Below are 25,929 nucleotides of genomic sequence, written 5' to 3'. Positions count from 1 at the left end.
GCCTGGAGACTGATGGTTGCTACAGCAGCACCAGATAAGCCGGGCTAAATAAGCTTCAGCAAGAAGGCCAAAAGCACTGGCTGGTGGGTGAACAGAGATGCAGCTGTCTCAGCTCGCAGTGCTGTGAAAAATCATGCTGCTGCCTTTCAGCCTAGCTGGGTGATCATATTTATAAGAGACCAATCTTACTGGAATTCGACAAGGGAAGAAACAGTAAAGATTTTAATTTGAAGGAATCCTGGATTACCAGCAACTAAGATTTCTTTGTTCTTCTAGTTGAGTCACATGTTACATGGAATTTTCCCTCTGGCTGTAAATTCCTCTTCATTGCCTCTTTCCCCCATCCCCCAAACCTACAACATAATGAATGAGAAGAGATGAGATTTTTGCTTAATTCAGCCTGGAAGTAACCAGAGAGTAATTAAAACAGACTTTATGTAAAGAATGAAATAAGAGAAATGCACACTAAAAATGCTCATGTGAGACTTTGTCCAGTGATAAAAAAGATCTCAACATAGAACTCTTCACTTAATTAAAAGAGATAAAACTACTTATAAGAGTCACTCTCCCTCATTTATCTTTTCACTCTCTAATCTGTAACCCTACCTCTTACTGGAGTGACCTATCCTTGCTACTAAAAGAGGATACACAGAAGACAAATAAAAACAACTAGACAAAACCAGACAAGCTCCCATAAATTGGCTTAAAAAGAGTTATTTCAATAACTAGCTTTCACTTTCCAGTAGACTATGTGGAATCTTGAGCACAAATCTTGACACACCATAAATGAGTTAATCATAAAATGGTGATAGTCTATATGGGTTAACAACCACACATACCTGGTCTTTCCTACCCCATTCTGTATTGTGATACACACCATACAAAGAAGGGACTCAGATTAAGAAAACAAAAAGTTCAAAAAAGTTCTGTAAGTGTGTGTATGTTGTGAAGGGATTAAACAATTGACAATAAGGAATCATAACAGCAAAGATTTGCAGCATTTTCTTTTCCCTTATATAATTACACAATTATCATAACTGTTGCAATAATTTTATCATTATGTCGTTAAGACTCTTATATAATAGCTCTGGAAATGAAAATAACTTCTCTAATTGAAACTATAAGGGATCTCAAGCACACAGAGCATAACTGCAAGGGTTACAATCTGCCTATACATCAAATTTAAAATCCACATCACTATGAATAGCACCATAGGATTCTTAAAAAAAATAAACAAAAACACCTTATGCCTTTATGATAAGAACAATATATGCACAAAAAGTGATACATAAAAAATTTACTTGTTAAGATCTGTAAGGTAACTTAAATATGCACCCTTATATTATTAAGCATTTGTATAAAAGTGACAACACAATAGTTTTTATTTAAAGAAATTTAGTCATATCATAGTGCTACGTAAATAATTATTTTTCATTCATGAAAAAAGAAAATACCTGGAGTTCTCTTACTCATCTTAATTCATGTAAATTCATTATTCAGCTATTAGCTCCAGCGTTTGGGCAAGTTAGCAAATTCTCAGAGCCTCGGGTTTTCTTCTCAGTAAAATATGTCACTCCCCTATCTACAGAAGCTATGCTTTGGAAAGAACACTTACTATTATCAATGGAGAAATTTTTAAAAATTCACCATTAACAATTATATAACAAATTTAATATTATTTATTAATGTACATTACTAACAAGTACATTAGGATAGGTCCACGATGCACCTATTGCTGTTCAAGAATACAGCGGTACTAACAATTCCTATGTGTTAGTATTTATCAATAACAACAAACAAAACCCAAATCCCATAACTCAACAAATACTGAACAGCCTGCAGGTTGATTAGTAATAGGAAAGGTTATAAAACCTAACAGCTTCACTGTATGTTTTTAATTTACATCATGTTTTACAGCATTTAAGAAATGTTGCTGCTTCTACTATGAAATAAAATAAATCATAGCATTGTAGGTGGTAATTTAGTAAAAAGTCTTAGGGACGAAGGGAGTTATCCAAATCCCAGTCATTTGAGGAACCTCCTTGGGGATACCAAGAGCCCAGCACTCCATCCATAAGCAAGTTGGTCTAACAAGCTAGGCATCACCATCCAATTGAAATATATATGATGGGCAGAGTTCATATTTTTGCTTTAAGTATTCGTAACTAGCCTCATCTACTCTTTTCAAAAAGTATCCAAGAATTCTATCCATATATATAAGGGATCAGAGACAGAAACATTCATGTATTGGGACATACAATTGTCTTCTTGGAAGAAGACAAGAGAAGAAAAAAGGACAAGGAAGATCGTGCTTGCTACTTTTTACTATGTAGCTATACATATTTCACCAATCTAATATTCATTTGAACATGTTTATCCTAAAACATAAGCACAGCTGTCAAATGATAAGTACTAACAGCTGACATATCTACGCATTAAAAACTTTTACCTAAATTATCTCATTTGAATCTTCTGAGGTATTAAATTATTTTCATAGCATTTTCATGAAGAGATAAAGCATCAAGGTGAAGTGACTTTTTCATGATCGAGTATCAGAGAAAGGATGCTAACTAACCAAGATCTTCCTAAGTCTTAAGCCCATCACTCTATCCACCATTCCCACAAACTATTAAATTCAAGTAGTCAAAATCACACATGCTTCCAAAGTATCATGTGACTTGATAGGGGAAGACAGTACAGATTTGGAACTTTGGATTATCAAGGGATTTAAGGCTTCAAGTATGTAAAAGATGAGGGTGGGGTGAGTAAGGACTTCAAAAGAGAAAGAAACCAAGAGAAAAAAAAAATTTTTTTAAGAGTTGAGGAATGAAAATAAACAATATGTCTTTCCCCTCATCCAAGAAAATAAATGATTCTCTATATTCAAGGGATTTATGATCTCTTTTCCTTCAGAAAGAGGGGCAAGAGGATCACTACCTCCCCAAGGCTGTTTCTTCTTTCTTCCTCCCCCCCCCCCATCCTGGGGGACTTGATTAGTAGGAATAGTGGGGAAAGGCTCCATCGATACCTAGAATGACAAAGTTTCCTGGTAGCCTCTGGCTGCAATGACATGGCTCCCTGATCATTTAAAAAGGCTCAACTACATGGAATTTGACCCCTTCTGACTTGTAGGAAGTCCCCAGACACCATGAGTCCTTACAAGGAATTGGGGAAAGGTCCTGTGTCTACTAGGGCCAAGTTATATAATGTCTTTAAAGAGAGTCCATTCCATGGTATGACTAAGTAAACCTCTCTCTTTTAACTGCTAAATGACCTAACAGTATCTCATCTTCTAGCAATTTTAAAATTAAAACTAGCATTTACATACAGCAATACGATTTGCAAAATGTTTTGCAAATATGATCTCTTTTGTAATAATATTCTTTTCTAAAATATAATGTTCTCTGAGAGCAGGTTTCTTGGGGGGCTTCTGGGTGCTGCCTTCATTTCAGTCCAGTGTAATCACCCCAAATGTAGCCAGGAGTTAAAGTTCAAATTTTTTATTGTCTCCTTCAAAGTCTTGTCTCCTTTCTGGGGCCCGGTTAACTTTCTTAGAGGCCTATCTCTCTCTCCTTGGTTCTGAAAGCTCCTGCTGCTAGTCCTTTGCCTCTGCCAGCTTCTGCCTCTAGCTTCCTCCAAATGAACTTCTAGTGGACTTGTGTGTCTGGCCCTGAGAGCTTCTTGCTTTTCAAGTTCTGGCCCATAACATCTCCTTGTACTGAACCATGCTAAATTAGGTAATTATTGTCTTTATTAATTCCACTGTCTTAGTACCTTGTAAGAATCCTAACACTCTTTGACCAAAACAACAACCCAGGAAAGCAGGTGTTTTTATCACCCTCATTTTACAAATGAGAAAACAGAGGTTAAATGATTTCCCCAGGGTTACAAAACTGGAAAGCATGAGGCTGGATTTGAACTCATCTGACTCCAGGTCCAGGATAGTTCTGTCCATTTTACTATATCTAAATGTCTTAATCAGGGGATATGCTTTAATTGGACTTTCCTTTATAATGGAATATTATTTGGCAATATTTCCCTGGGCCATTCACAGTGCAAAACATGTATGTCTAAACCAGGGATCCTCAAACTACAGCCCATGGGCCAGATGCGGCCCTCTGAGAACGTTTATATATGGCCTGCCTATGGCAAAATCAGACCCGAAGTGACATTTGACCTAAACTCGCCTTAGCAACGCACACATCCGGCACTGGGCTGAGTGTGAGTTTTTGTTTTTACTATAGTCCGGCGCTCCAACAGTCTAAGGGACAGTGAACTGGCCCCCTAATTAAAAAGTTTGAGGACCACTGGTCTAAACCATATCAATGCCCAACATTGGAAGACTGTGACCTCTGTATTCTCACAATGTAGTTCTGTTTGTCCCTTCAGTCTAGCCTCTTCAAACTAGGTATCTTCCCCTCATCTTTCACCAAATTTAACTGAGAGAAAAGACTGGAAAACAACAGACAACAAAGAGGAAAAGATGTATTTTATTTAAAAAGGGAAGGAGGAAAGAAGACGAGCCATATTACTTCAACCATCACCTTTTGCCATACCTCATTATAGAAAAGACCTTTAAAAATATCCCCCACTAGTTGTTTAAAAAGGTACTATGATAATTCATATTAATCATCAAACATCACTTGTTTCTGACATAAATAAAATGTTCACAGCAACATGCTATAAAAATAACTAAACCTAAGTTCATCTTGGACATTCTATTACCTTTCATTTGAACCAAATCTGCCTTCCTGCAATGCATCGCATTTAAACTTTTTTCTATCTTTACTCAAACACTAAATAACATTTCTTTTTCAAATATTTATTAAGCATTTATTTGGAAAGTATTATGCTAGATGAGGATGGCACAAAGAAAAAGAATATAAGAAATGTTCTAGTTTTCCTTTATGTTGTAACACAATCTTCAAGAATCATTCCCTAAGTCAATCACACTAAAAACCAACCAGTAAAATCAAAAGGCCCAGTATTTTCACTTTCAAATAACTATTTTATCTGAAAATATCCATTAAAAAAAAAAAAAATCTTGCTTTTTCTCCCCAATTAAATTCTAAGCTTCTCAAAAACAGTAACATGCCTAATCATGCCAATAAAATTTACATTCACTACATAATATCCCAAACAAGAATCCTCAATTAAGATATCTAAGACCTTTAGATAAAGCTAATTCTAGAATGCCATATAAGAGTACAAATTAATAATAAATGCATATTCTATGAAATCTCCAAGTAATAAAAACTGACAAGATTCAAAACCAGGAATATGATGAGCTAAGAGCGTTAATAATATCTAGAGCCAAATGGTTATTTTATCCATTCATGAAATTTTGTATTGTTTTAGGCTATGAGGGGAAAAAAATCATTGAATTAGCAAATAATTTTTTAGTGACTACTATGTTCCTGATATTGTGCTAGGCAATGGAAATATGGAACAAAAAATGAAATATTTGCACTCAGGAAGCTTATTATCAAGAAAAACATGGTACTGCATATATGTATACATATACTATATAGAGAGAGATAGATATATGTGTCTGTGTATATATGTATACAAAGTGAATACAAAATAAAACTCAGGTTATGGTAATCTTTATTACATAGGGGCAAGCAGAAGCTTCACATGGAAGGTGATGCTTAACTGCCCCTGAAGAAAGAGAAGGAGTTTATGAGGTGGCAAAGGAGAAACTAGTTTGCATCCTGTCACAAGAAATGGTCAATGTGTGAAGGGAGATGGAACAGCAAAAAAGGCTAGTTTGACTAGACTACACAATGTATGTAAGAAGGGCAATGTATACTAAGGTTAGAAAGATTGATGAAGGTTTTTATATTTTATCTTAGATGCAATAGGGAGCTATTGAATTTTAAAACTGAGGAGCAGAGTTAAGTAATAAAAACTGCCTGAAGAAAATCATTTTGGCAGCAGTGTGAGAGATGTCAGGAGTGGAGAGAGATAGGAGATAGGGAAACAATCAGAAAGACACTGCAATGGTGGTGTTGAAAGCTGAGGAGGACTTGACCTAGAGTGACAACTGTGAACAGAAGACAAATGTGACCACCAACCAAACAAGGACTGGATGGATTCCTGGGACATAAGAACAAAGAACCAAACAGTTCCTCCTTCCAAAGAGCTTCTGTTCTCAGGAAGAGCCAACAAGTACAAATAAGGCTATATACAACATAAAGATGAACTAAACAAGTAAACACTGAATAAATATAAATACATGCAAAGGAGTGAGTCTGAGTGGGAAGATATAGGAACCTTTAGAGAGAGATTGTTGTGTGACCCTAAGGTATCTCTATGGAAGAGGAGAAGAGGGAAAGCCATCCAGGCCTAGAAATGGACCAGCAGAGCTGCCCTAGAAAGCGGGGAAAGTAGCAGGTGAGAGGCGATGACAATGGGACCAGAGATAGCAGGAAATCAATGGAGCTAACCAAGTCCTGGCAGGGCACAGCACACTCCTGAGGAAAACATTGTGTACAGAGAAACTTGGGAAACTGTTTTCACAATAATCAGGAAAGCAGTGATGAGGGTCTGAACTAATTATGGAAGCTGTGTTAAATGGTGAGAAGGGGTTGTTGTGAAAGAAGAAAAGGTACGTAGATTGAGAATTCAGGAAAATACCCAAGTTATGTGCGAGATTGGAAGGATGGTGATTTCTTCAATAAAAACAGAGAAAACAGAAAGGAAGGGAGGGAAGAAGGGAAGACTTCTCAAGAATCTATACAGGGCTAAATGCTTTATAAATATCCACTTTTATCTCTCAGCAATCCTGTAGGTGTTATGATTATTCTTATTTCACAAATAAAGAAAGAAAGAAACCTGGAGCTTAAGCAACTTGCCTAGGACCGCAAAGCTAATAGCTGTCTGAGGACCCGTTTGAACTAATGTCTTCTTGGTGACCCAACACTCTATAGATTACAAAAGCTGGGAATGGTTTGGAGAAAAAAATGTAGAATTTCTCTTCTCTTTTGTAAAGAGATCTCTAGAAATCTAGCTTGAAATGTCCAATAGGTAGTTGTAATTCATGGATAAAGGTAAATGGAGAGTCAGGGGCTGCAAGTTATAGTTCTGGGAATCATCTGTACAGAGATGATAGTTAAATCTATGGGATCTGGTAACATTGCCAAGAGAAAAAATAGAGGAGGAGAGAAAAGAGCAAGAAAAAAAAACATGAGAACACCCACAAACAAGAAATACAATATACATCATGAATCAGACATGGAAACTATGTGTGGTCAGACAGACAAGAAGGAAACCAGAAGAAAGTTATGTCATGAAAACCATAGAGAAGAGAGGCCAAGAAAAGAAGATCAGGAAGGCAAAATGCAGCCAACAGGTTAACAAATACTAAAATTTAGATAAAACTATCATATCTGCCAATGAAGAGGTCATTAATATTTCTGGAGAGAAAAATTTTCAATAGAGTATGGCAGTTAGATCAGATTACAAAAGATGCAAATCACAATATTTAGCAGCTGACTGCATATGTGGGTGAGAGTGAAGAGGTGAGATTAGAAGGTTGGGAACCTGAAAGGACAGTACTGTTTCCAGAAGAAAAAGGGAATTGGGGAGCAGCAGAACTAAAGATGATAATTTTCTTTTAAAAATACTGAATTTGAGAAGCTTTTTGTGAAACTAGTTTAAGCGATTCTATATGCAGTATGGGACTGGAGTTCAAGAGAAAAGAAATTCATAAAGAGGTCTCAGATGAAGTGAAATAGGAACTTATATCAAATGTCCTCGATCTTAGCAAGATCCTTAACAAAAAACAATGACAACAAAAATCCCAACAAATATGTATTAATTATTATATTTCCAGTGCTCTTCTAAACACTGGGAACACAAATATAAGTTTCTGTTCCTGCCTCCAAGAAACTTATATTCCAGCAGGAGGAAGAAAACACATAAAAGGGAAATGAAAATAGGGGTGATGGAAAAGGAATAGATGCAGGTACCACGTGACGGAAGAGATGGAAGAGGAGGTGTTTAGCAGAAGGACTATAGAGAAAATCTAGGGAAGTCAAGAACATCCTGGAGATGAATAAAGACATAGCAGATCTGGAACCATTTCCTTAAATTGGAGGTTCTGGAAGAGACCAGCCAATCAAAGGAAGAGGCCACAGAGAAGAAGGTATTACAGGTTATGAAGCATAGGGGAAGGAACTTCTAAGATGAAGAGTTTGTTGAGGATCAGGAGAGTCAAAAGCAGAAAAAGTGTGAGAGGAGAGAGAAGGTAGGGAAGACTTTATATGCCAACTAAGGGAGGGTCTAGCTGAAGATAAGATTTTTTTTTTTTTTAATTGACCTAGTCAACTTGGTTCTATGACTGACCCAGTTCTGTTCAGTATGTGAGAAGCAGCAGAAAGAGATGATGGGAGTAATTCAGTATTGGGATTTAGCATGGGTGATAGCATGATAAAAGGGCAAGGCATTTCAGAGTAAAAGAAATCGTAGAGCTGAACTGGTTAAATCTATGATTGGGAAGAACTGCAAGTCAAGTCAGAGAAGAATCCTGAAAAGGCTGAGAAAATACTGAGTACTGAAAGGATGGAAATGCTGAGATGGGTGGAAAAGAAAGGCAAACTTATATTCTGTCATGGGGAAAAGGTAGGCAAGGTTAGAACTGAAAAACAGAGAATAGATTACAACTGATGAGAATGGGACATAGAACATGGTTAGTGTGAAGGGGCTTTAAAAAAAAAAAAAAAATTAATAGCCCTGGAGAGATGTACATGAACTGATGCTGAGTGAAATGAGCAGGACCAGGAGATCATTATATACTTTAATAACAATACTATACGATGATCAATTCTGATGGACGTGGCTCTCTTCAACAATAAGATGAACCAAATTATTTCCATTTGTTCAATAATGAATAGAACCAACTACACCCAGTGAAAGAACTCTGGGAAACGAGTATGAACTACTACATAGAATTCCCAGTCCCTCTATTTTTGTCCGACTGCATTTTTGATTTCCTTCACAGGTTAATTGTACATTATTTCAAAGTCTGATTCTTCTTGTGCAGCAAAATAACAGTATGGATATATATACATATATTATATTTAACATATTTAACACATATTGGTGTACCTGCCATCTGGGGGAGGGAATGGGAGGGGAAGGAGGGGAAAAACTGGAACAAAAGGTTTTACAATTGTCAATACAAAATTACCCATACATATATCTTATAAATAAAAAGCTATATTTTAAAAAAGCTTTTTTTTTTTCATGAAAAATTTAGTAAGATTGGGCCTTGCTTTGAAACACTGTATTTCATGTTCAGTTGTATAAAATTCACCAAATATTTGGTGAAAGACTTCATTTTTAAAAAGTTTTTATTATGAACATGACTTCAAACACAAATATTTGTGTAAAAAAGAAAAAAAAATGTCTATATTGTGATTATCCATTATGTGTATATGTAACATTAATTTGTATCTAACTCTTCATGACCCCATTTGGAGTTTTCTTGGCAAAGATACTGGAATGATTTGCCATTTCCTTCTCCAGCTCATTTTACAGGTGAAGAAATGGAGGCAACAGAGTTAAGTTACTTCCCCAAGGTCACAAAGTGGGAAATGTTGGAGGCCAGATGTTAATTCAGATCTTCCTGACACCAGGCTCAACACTATCCACTCAATCACCCTAGATATTATGCTTATACTGATTTTCTCAAGCATATATTAACATTGTTCTGTTTTTCTGTTTCCCTTCTGATCTCTCTAGGATAGGATCTTTTTCTTTGTTCCACCAGAATCACTATGATTATTTTCCCCCAAAATAAAAGTATTGTTTTATAATGAATATGTATAGTCAAGCAAAACTTGACTGATTTTATCTGAAAAATGGATGTCATTCTGTATCTCTAAGTCAATCACCTTTCTGTCAAGAGCTAGAACTGATGCATACTTTATCATTTGACTTCTGGTTTATGAATTAATCAGATTTTTAAAAAGTCTTTCAAAGCTGCCTTCTTTTATACTGCTATGATCACTGGATATAAATAGTTTTCATATATTTAAATTTTTAGATTTTTAAAATTTTAATTTTTTTTAAATTATTAGTTTTTACACATTTAAATAGTTTATAAATACTTATAAATATTTTGTATTCTAGCTTCCTTCTCTATTTTATGGACAAGTTCAACCCATTTCTTTTTGAGGAATTTTAATTTTGTATTTATCTCCATCTATCCTCTGTTAGTTAAATTTGTATTTATCTTCATCATACATTCCACATTGATTTTGTATTTATCTGCATCACACCCTTTATTTATCTACCTTTCATTCTTCACCAAAAAAAAAAAAAAAAAAAAAGACAAGACAAAAGAAAAATATAGATTTATAGAAGTATTTTATAAAATGTATTTTATAAAAAAACTTTCTAAACAGATGAGAATAATCAAGCATCCTCTTGGTTTAGTTCAGATAAGATTAAGGTTCATGAGATGCCTCTTTTTCTTAATTTTCTGAATCGAGTTTTTCTTTCCTCTCCTTATTCATCATTTATTGCCAAAACAATAAAACAAAACTACATCCAGACCCTATGTTTCTCATGTTTAACTCTTTCTGTGATCCTTGAAGACAAGATCTTGAAGGGACCCTTTTCTCTTCTCTATTAATAAATAAAAACTTCCAAAGCATACAAATTCCTAAATGAAAGGTTAAATGAGATACAGAAAGAAAAATACAGTAAAACTATACTATGTATCAACTTTCTCCTCTCAGAACTAGATAAACATAACTATAAAATAAACAAGAAAATTAAGGAGATGAATGAAATTTTAGAAAAAGTTGCTTATGACATCTCTGGAGTAAAAAGAATGGGAATAAAAAGGAGTATAGCTTTTTCTCAGCTGTGCATGGCACTCTGATGAAAACTAATCCAAGATAAAAACCAAACCAAACCAAACCAAAAAAAAAAAAAAAAAAAAAAAAAAAAAACCAAATGGAGAACACAGAAATATGAAATGCATCCTCTTCAGACCACAATTCAATAAGAGGTATATTCAAAAAAGAGCAATGGCAATAGATTAAGTCAAAGAATGAATTATAGAAACAATCAACAATTTCATAAAAGAGGATGACAGGGGCAGCTAGATGTGAATGGATAGTGCACTAGCCCTTAAATCAGGAGGATCTGAGTTAAAATCTGGCCTCAGATACATAACACTTTCTGGCTGTGTGACTCTGGGCGAGTCACTTATTGCCTCAGAAAAATAATAATAATAAAGAGAATGACAACATGAACTAATCAGATTTTTTATTAAATTAAAAATTTATGAGATACAGCCAAAGGAGTACTTAGGAGAAACGTTTTATCTCTAAATGTTTACATCAATAAAACAATAAGAGTTGGCAGGCAACTAGAAGAACAAAATAAAAATCCCCAATTCAACATCAAAAGCAATTATTAAGAGTTATGTTATAGTTATATGCCAATAAATGTGATAATCTAAGTGAAAGTTACAAAATTATGAATTGTACAAATTAACATAAAAGAAAACATAATACTTAAAGAACTATATCTTAGAAAAAAGAAACTGAACAAATGATCAATTAACTCATTAAGAAAAAAAATCTCCAGCACCAAATGGATTCACAAGTGTTTGATAAAAAACATTTAAGGAACAAAAAACTTCAACACTATAGAAATTATTTGGAAAACAGGCAAAAAAGGACTTTTGCCAAATTCCTTTTATGACACAAACCTGGAAGATTTAAAACAGAAAAAGTATAGGCCACTTTGATGAATGCCGACCTAAAAAAACTTAAATAAAGTACTAGGATGGACATTACAACAATATCAAAGATCTTACTTACATCATGATCATGTCGGATTTATACCAGAAATGTAGGGCTAGTTCAATATTAGGAAAACTATCTCCATAGTTGATCATAACAATAATAAAAATAATACAAGTATCTCAATGGATGAAGAAAAGGTTTTTTGACAAAATACAACACTCATTCCTATCAAAATCACTGGAAAAACATAATAATAATCAATAAAGCTTTCCTTAAACTGGTAAGCAATATAAATTTAAAATTATCAGCAAACATTAACTGTAATGGGGGATAAGCTAGAAACCATCTCAATAAGATCAGAATCAAAATAAGGGTGTCCTTTCTCACCACTATTTTTCAATATTATTTTACAAATACTTGCTATAGCAATAAGATTAAAAAAATGAAATCAGGGGAATTAGAATAGGCAATAAGGAAACAAAACTACTTTTTTTTGCAAATGATAAATAGAGAAATCTAAAGTGAATGAGATGAGGTGAGATCTTTCAAGACAGTTGTGAAAATCGAGTAAGGCTTCATCTACTTCAGAGTTCGAGTAGGCCTGAAGGACTCTGAAGTTCGAGCAAAGGGCATTTGCCTTGCCCTCCTATGATATCATCTCCCTATTTCATCCAAATATGGGCAACTATGGACTTATTGGTCAATTTCAATTTCATGGGTAGATCTCGCGTTTAGAATGTAAGACTCTCAGCCAATGAAGATGAGGGTCAGTGGTGGGAGGGGACGTTTTGGGTTAGGGATTAAAGGTGCTGTCCTGCCCACAGGAGGCGCTTCCTCTCTTCGATTGTCTAGTCGAAGGGTGGGATGCCCTTCTCAGGAGAATGTACAATAAAGTTTGCTTTTCTCTAGAGCTCTCTACAGCTTTTTTTTATTAAATGGTGACCCCTCACCATTTCTGTACCACACAAAAGTATACTTAGAAAAACCTAGAGAATTACCTAAAAAACTAGTTGAAATAATTAACAACTTCAGCAAAGTTGCAAGATAAAAAATAAATTCACATTAATGATCAAAATTTCTCTATATTACCAAGAAAGTACAGCAAGAAGTAAAAGAAAGGTAAATTCCATTTGAAATAATTGTAGACAATACAAAATATTTGGGGAGTTGGCCCATGAAGACAAAGCTAGAAACTATAAAAACTAATATAAATTACAAAATGCTGTTTAGCCAAATAAAGTCACATGTAAACAAATTGAGAAAGATTAATTGCTCATCGGTAGGTTAAGCCAACAAACAAAATGATGATTCTACCTAAATTAACTTACTTATTCAGTGCCATATCAATCAAAATACAAAAAAAAAAAAAAAATCTATTTTATATAAGTGGAAAATAATAACAAAATTCATCTGGAAGAACAAGGTTAAGAATATTAAGGGAATAAATGAAAAAAAATTCAAAGGAAGTAAGTCTAATAGTATCCAAATTTTAAACTATATTACAAAGCAGTAATCATCAAAACAATATAATCCTGGCTTATAAAAAAAAAATAGTAGTGGATTAGTGGAATTGCTTAGGTATTCAACAGAAACTTACTAGTTTAAACAAAAACAAAGATCCAAGATTTGGGGACAAGGAATCACTATTTGACAGAAACTACTGGGAAAACTAGAAAGTAGTATAGCAGAAATTAGGTATAAAACATCTAACATCATGCACAGAGTTAAGGTCAAAATGGGTACATGATTCAGACATAAAAGTAGTTCCAAGGAATGTTTTATTTATCAGATTTATACAAAGGGGAAGAACTTATGACCAAATAAGAAAAAGCGAGCATTCAAGAATATAACCAATGCAGCTAAGATTGGAAGGCAGGCATAAAACTGGGAAAAATTTTTTTTACATTATGTCTCTGAGAAAGGGTTCAATTTTCAAATATACAAAGGACTGGGTCAAGTTTATAGAAATACAGGTCATTACCCAATTGATAAATGATCAAAGGATATGAACAGGCAGTTTTCAATATAAGAAATCAAAACTATGTCTAGTCATATGAAAAACTGCTCTAAATTTGCTACTGCTTAGAGAAATACAAATAAAACATCTATGAGGTACATCTCCCACCTATTAAATCAGCTAATTAATAGGAAAAAAAGATGATACAAGTTGGACAAGATGTGAAAAAAAACAGGGATGCACTGTTGATAGATCTAAGTATTGATCCAACCAATCTGGAGAACAATGTGGATGTATGCCCAGAAGGCTGTGAAACTTTGCATAAACTTTGACCCAGTGCATATCATTACTAGGTCTGTACCCCTAAGGAAATTATTTTTTCCATTATATTAATAATCAATTATTAGAGTACAGGCTTATTTCCTCTGTAGGTCCTAACACTCAGGATACATACTTTGGGACACAAATCAACTAGAAGACCTCACCTGTGTTTAGTATAAACAGAATCTAATCTAGGTGAATTCCACGCCCAAAGCATAAAGAACATACTTGAATTCCTACATTGCAATGGACTGAAACTCAACTAATGAATGAGAAAACCAACCAGAGTGATCTGGAGAGAGATGAATGCCTTGTCAAGGTAGCTGGAGGCAGCAGAGTCTAATGATGTTCAGAACATTTTCTCAGGAAGATGAGTTGAAAACTTTTAGCCCATTTCCTCATTAATATACTCATCCCCTCATTAATTATTTACCATCAGGGCTGATTTCTTATGTCAGGGACATATTGAGAAAAATCATTGATCACTAATTTATTATCAGCTAGTCTAATTAATAAATTGATTACAAATTACTCAGAAATACATCTCTTGGGTTTTTCAATAGTCTTAACTCTAAAGAAATAAAAAGAAAAGAAAAAGATCTTTTAAGTACTAAAATATTTAGTAGTTGTTGTTATTCAGTTAGTGTGTGACTCTTTATAACCTTATTGAGGGTTTTCTTGGCAGAGGCATTGGAGTAATTGGCCATTTCCTTCTCCAGCTCATTTTACACATGAAGAAACTGAGAAAAAAGGGTTGAATGACTTTCCTACGTCATACAGTAAATGTCTTGAGATCAAATTTGAACACAGATCTTTTGATTCCAGGTCTAGCAGTCTGGCTTAACCACTTTGCTGCCCAAATACAAAGGTCAGAAGTGGGATTCAAACCCAGGCCTCCAAGGAGAATAAGTTATGGTACTTGATTTGATGGAATAGTATTTTGCTGTTAGAAAGTAAAATGAACAGAACTAGGAACACACAGCAATACTGTATGATAGTCAGTTGTCAATGACTTAGCAATTCTCAATGAAGCAAGATAATTCTGAAGAACTTATGATGAAAAAATGTGGAACTGATAAGAATCTGAAAATAGACTGAAGCATATTTTTTTATTACTCAGGGCAACTACATGGTACAGTGCATAGAGCAGGGCACCAACCCTGAAGTCAGGAGGACCTGAGTTCATAGCTGGCCTCAGACATTTAACGCTTCCTAGCTGTGTGACCCTGGGCAAGTCACTTAACACCAAATGCCTCAGCAAAGACAACAACAACAAAAACTTTATTATTCTTGGCTTTTTTGGAATGTTTTCTTTTGCAACATGGTTAATATGGAAATGTTTTATCTGGCTGCAGATGTATAATCTATATAAAATTGCTTGCCTTCAGGAAAGAGGGTGGGTAAAGAAGGAAGAGAAAAGAATTTGAATCTCAAAAATTTTAAAAACAAATGTTAAAATTTTTGTTTACATGTAGTTTAAAAACTCCCCTTTCCGGAGGGCAGCTAGATGGTGCAGTGGATAGAGCACTGGCCCTGAAGTCAGGAGAACCCAAGTTCAAATCCTGCCTCAGATACTTATTAACACTTACTACCTGTGTGATTCAAATTCAATTATTTTGCTTAAAAAGGAGGGAAAAAAAGACACTATTATTCCCCAATTGATAAATGGTGAAAGGACATGACCTTTCAGACAAAGAAATTAAAGCTATCTATGGTCATAAAAAATGTTCTAAATCACAACTGATTAGAGAAATGCAAATTAAAACAAATCTGAAGTATCATTTCACACCTCTCAGATTGGCTAAGATGAAAAGAAAACATAAAGATAAATGTTGAAGGGGATGTGGGAAAACTGGGACACAGTGTTGGTGGAGTAGTGAAGTGACCCAACCATTCTGGAGAGCAGTATGAAACTATGCCCAAAGGGTTATCAAACTGTGCTTGCTATTTGATCTAGTAGTGCCATTTCTGGGACTGTATCCCAAAGAGATCACAAAAAAAGATCACATTTGCAAGAATGTTTGTGGCAGTGCTTTTTGTAGCAACAAAGAATTAGAAATTGAGTACAATGCTTATCAGTTGGGGAATGACTGAATAAGTTATGGTATATGAATGTAATGGAACATTGTTGTTCTAAAAGAAATAATGCTGACAAGCTGATTTTAGAAAGGACTGGAAAGATTTACATGAACTGATGGTGAGTGAAACAAGCAAAATCAGAAAAACATCGCATAGAGCAAGACTGCAATGATCAACTATAACAGACTTGGTTCTCAGTGGTTCAGTGATCCAAAGCAATACCAATAAACTTTAGGTACAAAATGTCATGTGCTTCCAGAAAGAGAACTATGGAGATTGAATCAACACATGCTAGGTGCATTCCCTCCCACCCCCATTTTCTTTTGCTTTTTTTCCTTTTGTTCTGGTTTTTCTCTTTCAATATAATTCATAAGGAAATATGTTTAAAAAAAATGAATGTACATGTAAAACAAAAATGACAAAAAAGGGGCAGATTTAAACACATAGCTGAGGGATGAATGAGAAACTCTTAAATATATTTATGTGTGTATATGTACATATGCATTTACATATACAATACATACATGCACTTTACCCATATTTAGACCAGGGTAACTTTGGGGTCTAGGGACCTTGGATCCATAAACATGACTGGGGAAAGAAAATTACATCTTTATTTTCTCTAATCTCTATCTGAAATTTTGCATTTCCTACAATTAAGAATGTGAGCAATAAACTCTTATTCTAAGACAGCCAAAGGGGTTTATGAGAAAAAAAAAAAAAAATTGAAGGAACCTTTATATCTCTGATTCAGATATTATCAAATGAGATATTATTTGCAGAGCACTAATTATTAGCACAGGGTCTGAAAGATGTCTAACTTACAAATATTTTTCATCTTATTTCCTATTAGTTCCAATGTATTTACTTTTTTAAATTTCTACTGCCTTCAATGCTCTCATTTATATCTTTTCATAAGGAATTCTTGAGGGTTTCTTATTTTACAACATATCCATTTTCCCTCTAGTAGTATATACTGATTTACAGTTTAATTTGTTTTTGGTTGTCTTAATTTTTTGCCATTTGTAATACTGTGTCTTAGCATTATCTCTCTTACACTGCAGTTGTTAATACTCTTCTGTAATGCTGAGTAGTTCTGTGGTACTTGAAAGTTCTGGATTCATGCTGCAATTTTTCTTTAATCTGGAAGATGTGGGTTTTGGCCCTAACATTCTGATACTTTTCCCTTTGTTATTCCTCTCCAAGAGTTGCCTCGAGGATTCTTTTTTATTCTGGCTTTTTTTTTTTCTGATTCTAAACGTTCCAAGTATTTTTTTTTTTTTTTAAATGACTCCTTGAAACAGGACATAGTTTTTCAGGAAGTCTAATGATGGCACGTGGTATTCAGGAAGTCCAGTGAATTTCAAATCAATTCTCCTACAAGCCATTTACCTGATTTTTTTTTTTTAAAGATACTATAGCATTTTTTATTTTAGTTTAATTTTCTAATGTTTTATTTCTTTTTCTCCCATAATCCTTTTCTCCTAGAATAATTTTCCTGAATTATTTTTTCCATTCTATTTTTCATTATCTCCTACTTGTATGCAGTCTTCCAAATTCTGTTCTAAGCTAGTTATCTGCCTTCAACTTTTTTCAAGAGTCTTCAAGGATTGTTAACACTAGCAATAACAAAACTATAATTTTCCTTAAGTGACAAAATAGTCATATTTATTTTTATATCTAAAAACCCTATGAATGAAATTCAGAACTCTGGTGATAGGTCAAAAAAATTTTATACTCTTAGCGGTAAAAATGATAGGGGGACTTTCCGCCAGGGCCCATATACAAAAAACAAAACAAAACAAAAAAAGCTAAGCTTAAAACTTCATTAGCAACAATATTTTAAAGTAATAAAGTCCAGATTTTTTCTTTCCCCAAAGGCAGTTCTCTGATCAAACTTCTCCTAAGCCCAAGGGTGAAGTATCTCTTTCATCTACTTTCTATTATATTTAATTACTTTTCCCTACCCTTATCAGCACACCTTTAGTTCTCTGTCTCTCCACCAATTACTTTTTTTGTCTTGATATCTCCATTCTACCATTCTACCCTAGATGCCTTAGCCACAAAGTTCCTAGTTATGATTCTATCTTCATAAGTGAGTGTCTATGAATTTAAGAGGTTTTTTTTTGGTCTTATTATTTATAAAAGCTTCTGACCCAGGGCTTATCACAATGTAAATACAATATATACAAAATTTGAACAGAAGTTCAAAGTATATTAGTACTTTTCGAGTGATCAAACACTCCAAATAGTTTTTTTCTCTGGCCAACTCCGTCATTTTGGATGGAAAAAAATGCCACTGGTTCAATTTCTAAGTCTTCTATATAACTACCTTTTTGCCTTTGTATTGCTGTGGAAAAAGCAGGACCAGGTTTCAAAGGTCAGTTATATGAGTTATTACTTGTGTGAACTTGGGCAAGTCATTTTTTAAAGTCTAGTGAAGAGATTGAACTACATGGCCACTAACATGTGAATGACTTCTTTGGGTTTCATTTTGCTTATCTATACAATGATATCTGAGGCTCTTAAAATTTCCAGATTATATAATTCAATAAATTCAATACCATTTCCTTTTTACATATGCTGCCTCCTCAAATTCTTCCAAAATGGTCCAGTCTCATAGGATTTTGTAAGTTTAATAGTGTAAACCAGTGGTCCTCACACTTTTTAAACAGGAGCCAGTTCACTATCCCTCAGACTGTTGGAAGGCCAGACTATAGTAGAAACAAAACCTCACACTCTGTCTCTGCCCCTCAGCCCATTTGCCATAAACCGGCAGGCCACTTCTCAGCAGACTGCAGTTTGAGAATCCCTGGTGTAAAGAATATAAGAATGAGTTAGCCATTTTTATAGGACTCCTATTTTTTTTTTTAAAAGATTTCCACCATTAGTCATTATACTCCTCCTTTTGGAGAAAAGTATACATATTTCATATTCTCCATGCAAATTACTATAAGACAAAATGGCTAGATTTTCTATGTGGAGCTGTAGTATGTGAGTGCATGCATTAAGTCCTACCCATTGTCATTTTCTTCCAAAGTTATTTTGAAAATTTTGGGGGGGTATATTTTTAATGGCTCCAATATGATAAAATACACTATAATATAGATGAGCTCTATTTCCTTCCTTCTTTCGTTCTAGCTATCCTTGAATTTAAGCCACAGTCATTTTCATCCTTCTCTACCTGTTCTTTTGCTCATAGAATGTAATATATATTGTCATATATTTTGTATCAATGTTTTAGAAACCTTCTGACCCATTTTTGTACTTTTTTATATTGTTCATATACTTATAATCAAAGCTTTTCCTAGGATATTGAAGTCTTATTTAGGGGGAAAAAAAGATCTAGTATAATCAAACTTTAAGAACCTTACATGTTGAGAAATATACAAATGTTGGCAAATCTTATAATGTGTTCTATTTAATATTTTACTTGTACTTATAAAAGGGAGTGATTCAAAGACCAAATTTGGAGTGTTCTGTACACCAATATGCCTTATGTATGAAAGAGAATCTTTCACAGTATGTTTTTTCTCATTACTAGAATCATATATATACACATTCAAATTATAACCAAAATCAAAATTTTCTCATCTGATGCATTTAATTTCAGCAATTAAAAGATTAATATCTGTATTCCCAAAGACAGAATAAAAGATCATATTCCACTGATTTTTAGTTTCTCTCCTCCAGCCCCCTCAAGCCATACATTGTTTCATTAGATGCCATGGATGGTTGTGAGGCAAGAAAAGCGATAATAGAGTTCTGCACTACTACTCTTACAATGTCAGGAGAATGTGGGGAAGGCTATAGCATGTTTTAAGGATCTCTTAAAGGAAATCTATGGAATGATATGAACAAAAGTTGAAAAGTATGGGCAGGCACAGATGAATTGTTACTTAAATAAATGAGATCACAGACTGATTTGAGTATAAGAGTTAAGTCATCCAATAAATTCTACTTAACAGCTATAAAGGAAAATCCATATTCATTGATTATACTATACTGAATATTTCCCAAAATTAGTAGGAAGTCATTTAGGCTAGGAGAATTTTTTCTTCAAAATATTAACACCAGTGTAACACAATCTGCTGGATATTTCATTTTTTAAAATGTTCAAAATTCACAATCTATACTTTCTAAGTTGTTTAAAAAGGTTATAAAATAGTCCACATTGGGGCAGCTAAGTGACACAGTGGATGGAGCACCAGCTCTGAAGTCAGGATGACCTTAGACACTTAACACTACCTAGTTGTGTGACTCTGGACAAGTCATTTAACCCCAACTGCCTCAGCAAAAATAAAATAAAATAATCCACATCTTGAATCTTAACTGTTTAAAAATGGAAAAGAAATAGTTTCCATTGAATAACTAAATTTTTCATATCAGCCCAAGATAAATCTGATTCTTAAAAATCCTCCAAATGAAAATAATCTAATTCAATCATACCTTTTATTTACCCTTTTCCACAGTATGGATAAAATAAGAAAAATAAAAGACCTGAAGTCAGAGGATGTGGGTTCAAATCCCTTACTACAATTGAGACCTTGTGCACGTTATTTCATCTCCTCTGTAAAATAAGGGCAGTGGATTAAATGACCTTTTAAGATCTAAATCTATAACCCTCAATCTCTTTTGGACTTTGTCACCTCATTGTGTAAAAAGAGGAGATTGGGTTAATTGAAAGAGACAGTTTCTGAGGTTGCTTCTAAATCTCTATCTATGATCCTATGATCTTTTAAAATCTCCTCCTATGATCCCTATGACATACATAACAAAGAAATATATATTATTTCCCAATGGCCACATCAGCAGAAATTATGATAAAAGGCAAGTTCCTGCTGATAATTTGTTCCCCCAAAAGGAGACAAAAGACAAGATTAAATGATGAGAATAAATCTAGTGACCTTCTAGACCACTGTAATTACTTGCCTGAGTTGTAGCAACAGCAGTGGTTATGGATGATGTGGCTGAAGGAGATAAACCTCCTACTTGTTGCAAATGACCAGAAGACTGTGAAGGCAAATGAGAACTGGAAACAGGAGTGCTAGATCCTGAGCCAGATACTGCATTCGGAAATGATACTGCTACATCATTGCTGCTGTAAATACCTAAAAGAAAAGAAATGAAATTTTCTTATGCTGGTAAAATATAAAATTAATCTGTAAGTTACAACAAAGTATAATATCTAATAAAATATAGGAAACAAAACCCCCATTAGTGGTTATGCTACACCTAACTTCTGAATATTGACTTTTCAAGATCTTCAGCCTGACCCAAAAGTTAACTTTCAGGGATTAAAAATTCAATTTGGACAACCGATTAAAAATTATACCTTTCAAAGGAGTGGGAAGTAGGGAAACACTTTTTTTCTCGATGGCATTTCATTTTTTTCAAATATATACATGTAAAGATAGTTTTCAACATTCTTTTCTATAAGATCTCGTGCTCCAAATTTTTTTCTCCCTCCCTTATTTCCCTTCTTCCTAAAACAGTAATCTGAGATACATAATATATATATATATATATATATAATTCTTTTAAATATACTTCTGTATTTGTCTTGTTGTGCAAGAAAAATCAGACCCAAAGGGAAAAAGAAACATAAAAAAGAAAAAGTGCCTCTCCCCTACATCCAAAAGGATGGGAAGAGAATGGAATACAATGCTTTAATCCACATTCAGTTTCCATAGTTCTTTCTATAGATACAAATGGCAAAAGAAAACATTCCCTTACAAAGTTATGTGGGGGAAAGGCAGACATTTTATTGGTGTTGATGAAAAGAAGATAGGAAAGTTCTGACTATAGGCAAGAACTTGTATCCTTTAAGCTAATTCCTTCTCCACTGGGAACTTGCTTCTTCCATCATTCCTTCTCTCACCTTTACACTTTTTTCCTTCATTGCAATCTATATACTCAAATTTATCCCATCCTTAAGAAAAAAAAAACAAAAAACAAAAAACACAACAGTACTAAAATTTATTTTAAAAATCCTTTAAATCCAATACATTTGTCTTAAATTACTTTAATTAACCCCTTTGCAATTTGACTTCATCAATGAAGGTCATTTAAGTATTAATGACAATGGTCTTTTCTCAACTCTCAAACTTCTTTATCTTTCTGAATATTGAGGCAATACTGACTTTTATTGTATGAAGGTTCCACTGCACACATATTTCCCCATCTTACTTTTGGATTCTCTGGATCATTCATTCACAAACACCCCCCCACTCCCATCCCCCAATAATCAACAAACATCTATTAAACAACTACCATTCTGAAGGCTAAAAGAATATGGAATCAGATAACCAAGATTCAAATTGTACTTCTGACATCTAGTACCTATGTGATCTTGGGCAAGTCATGTGTTAGTAGGTGGACTAAATCTCTGCATCTGAAAAATGAAGGAGTCAGACCTAATGACCTTTCTCTGAGGTCTCTTTCAGCTTTGGTTTTATGGTCCTATGGACTAGGCATAGCGCTAGAACTAGAGGTACAGAGAACAAAAGTGAGACAGTCTGTCCTTTATAATAGTTTTCTTGAACTGTGGTCTCACATTGTTAGGTATCTCCTGGACAGCTCAACCAAGCTATGCTATTAGCATCTCAAATTCAACGTGTTCGACAAAACTGCTTATTTTATTTTCCATCTAAAACAATTTATACTTCATGATTTTTGTTTATGAGTTCTCCATTTTCTCAGGTATTCATGTTTTCACAACTTGAAAGTTATCCCCAACTTTCTCAGGTATTCATGTTTTCACAACTTGAAAGTTATCCCCAACTTTCTCCAAAATTATCTTTTTAAGCCGCAGATCTGACCATGTTTAAAAAACACTGGTAACTACCTATTGCCTCTAGGAAAAAAATGCAACTCCCCCTTCAACTTATTTCTAGTCTTATTTCTTCTCCCATGACCCATCTCTGTACCTTCAAATTAGCTGAGTTCCATGCCTGGAATAAGTATTCTCTAGACCTTTAAATCCTTGCTTCCTTCAAGTTTCAGGTTAAGTATCTATTTCCATGAAAAGCCTCCCCAGAGGCCAAATATGATTTTCATCTTCCCCATCCTCCCTCTCTCCCTCCCCTCTCTCTGTGTCTGTCTACACACACACACACACACACACAAACACACACACACACACACACACACACACACACACAATCTCTCTCTCTCTCTTAAATTCTATGTGTGTATGTTTAAGTTACTTCAAGGTTTTTGTATATGTGGTCCCTGGGCTTTGGAAACAGTAGACACATGGCAAATGTGTGTTGTATTTAATTATCACAGAAGGAAAAAAAGACAATCCTAAGATTATATAGTATAAATTGCTCTTAAGTATAAAAGGAGCACAGTCTCAAAAAGCAAAAGTATCCTGAACAACACAATGGAATTTTACTTAATGTTACCAAATTTCTTCCTGACACTACTTTTACCAAAGTCACCCTCCTGCTTAAATAGTTCTATATAATAGTTCTTGAATCAAGTGTTCCAAGACTGGAAATATACAAACATTTTCCTAACATTCAAAATAGGGAACTAGATCCTATTCCCTGTATACTATACCTCATACTACACATACTGCTTTAAAAAAAAAAAAAAAAAAAAGGAATAAAATGCTTCAAGAGATAACTTACCAACATTAGACATATTCAAACAGAGGCTAGATGACCACTCCTTAGAGATTTTGAAAGGAGAGTTGTAAAAGGCTAGAACTGAGCAGATGCACTTAATGGAGATAACGTAGCACTTAAGGCTAATTACCAATTGGACAATTCTCTATTAATGTATGCTTGGAGGATGACCCTACTCAACTCTGTGCTGGCTCAATCTGTGGGTGTGGACAAAGAAGGGCAAGAGAGATCAGAGGGTAGAGTAGGACAAGCAGGATCATTCTTTGGCAGTGGAGAGAGAGAAAGGAGGTATGGAGATTTCTATATCTAATCCCCTGACTATGACCCAAAAAGACGAAGAATAAAGACTTTTGCTTGTCCTGACTCTGGCTGATTCTAAGATATCCAGCGTATTAAGGGGATCACAACAGAGAGTCACATAAAGAATTGCTGTAATGTGTCTTTCAATTCTGTGACTAAATCTTTATGATAACAAATGAAATTAGAAATACATTAAACACACTTACATAAAATACCTGAAAACTCACCATGTGAGGAATAGAGAATATATTCATTTGGTATGTGACTCTAAAGAGAAAATATAAGAACTAAGAGGCATATTGCTGCATTATATAAGAAAATTAAATGTACTATTTTGTGAATAATAAATTCCCCTCAATGGATGTAAATCTATTGACATCCTATGACTATTTAGAAATGGGATATTTTATAGGAGATTTGTACAAGTAGTTGGATTAAATAATTCCTCAAGTACCTGCTAATGCTCATTCCATGAAGGATGATGGAGAAGAATCTAGACAGATATAATGGAAAAGGTAATGCATTCCAAGTAGACAGAATAGCACAAAGGTGGCACAAAGCATAAATTCTAGGAAACAGTAGTAGTTCACTTTGGCTTCAAGGATGACTGTGGTAAAGAGTGAATTAAGAATACAAAGTAAGCTTGAATCACACTGTAAAGGGATCTGAATGGGAAGCTAAAGAAAAATTACCTTTCATTAGGTAAGCAAGAAAGATGTATTGAATGTGATATGTTCAGTCCTCTGTATTAAAAAAAAAAAATTCCTTTGGGAAAAAATGAAGGCTGGGGTATTATCTTTTGGAGGAGGATAGGGGAGAGATTAACTGAAAGTTTCAGAATGGTTTGGGAGAGAGGAAATGAGAAACTATTCTAAATGCCACTGGCATCTAGGTATAACCACCAACATTTAAGTTGTTTCTTTTTGTTTACTTCAAACTTTTAGGAGTCTGAAGGTTCAAGTTTTATTTTCTTATGATTGAGGAAAAAATGGAAAAATCATGAATAATAAATTGAAGGCATTAGTGAAGAAGTATTTTTCAGTGCACATTTGATCTAAAATAGGACTTCTTAAAAATAACCCCTAAGCATGGGACTTTTGGGGGAAGGGATAGGGTTGGGCTACACATACATGCATGAACAAAGCTGGCATGCATTAATTGGAAAATATCCATCTGCCCTGTTTTCAAGCACAGAGTAATTTAATACATCATATGCTATCTCTCAACTGATCCTAAAGTATTTTCAAAGATATATGCCCTAAAGGAACAGGAATATATTACTGAGTCACAGAAAATGATCAAGGATTCTTCAGAAAGAATAAAAGAGAAGGGTGATAGATGGATGAGGAAAGCATAAAATTAGTGCCCCAGGAATCTAGGAGGATGACAGACAGAAAAGCAATATAGAAATGGCGCAAAGCATTTACTAACTGCAAAGTTTGATTCAGAAGATATAGGTCAAAGTAAAGATATAACCAATTAGAAACATTAAAAACTAAAAACACAAATCACACTGTTCTTTTTCGCTCATCCTAAAGATTGTGACAAAGATTGTGTTCTATTGACTACTAGTCTTAATAATGAAGGCCTGGGGAATGCTACATTAAAAGGAAGAATTTACCTAGGGATATCAAGAGGAGATTAATGAAGCCAGTTAGTTGGCTGGAAAATGCACTAGACTTCTTTAAATTTATATTAAATACATTGTTTAAATAGGCTTAAATACTATGCAAATTCAAGCATTTATTTTTTTTTAAAGTTCACACCTGTCTTTTATTTCCATACAAAAGTCTCTCTTATTGATCTCTGACTTTCTCACAGAATGATTACACATAGATTTGCAAATTCTACCAAAGGTTGTCTTTTTACT

General features: G+C 34.2%; 1 protein-coding gene across 10 annotated transcripts in view; it reads right to left on the bottom strand.

The window, feature by feature from the left end:
* The window catches only part of MLLT10 (MLLT10 histone lysine methyltransferase DOT1L cofactor), a 221,778-nt gene that overhangs the window by 25,986 nt on the left and 169,863 nt on the right, over positions 1-25,929 (bottom strand). For all 10 annotated transcript variants that reach the window (XM_074266892.1, XM_074266889.1, XM_074266886.1 and 7 more), the window contains one exon: positions 21,058-21,236. In XM_074266892.1, coding sequence (XP_074122993.1) covers positions 21,058-21,236 — 179 coding nt within the window. The remainder of the gene's footprint in view (positions 1-21,057; positions 21,237-25,929) is intronic.

Source organism: Sminthopsis crassicaudata, chromosome 5 (assembly GCF_048593235.1).
Source record: "Sminthopsis crassicaudata isolate SCR6 chromosome 5, ASM4859323v1, whole genome shotgun sequence".
Taxonomy (NCBI): Eukaryota; Metazoa; Chordata; class Mammalia; order Dasyuromorphia; family Dasyuridae; genus Sminthopsis; species Sminthopsis crassicaudata.
This window is presented reverse-complemented; position numbering and strand designations above follow the sequence as displayed.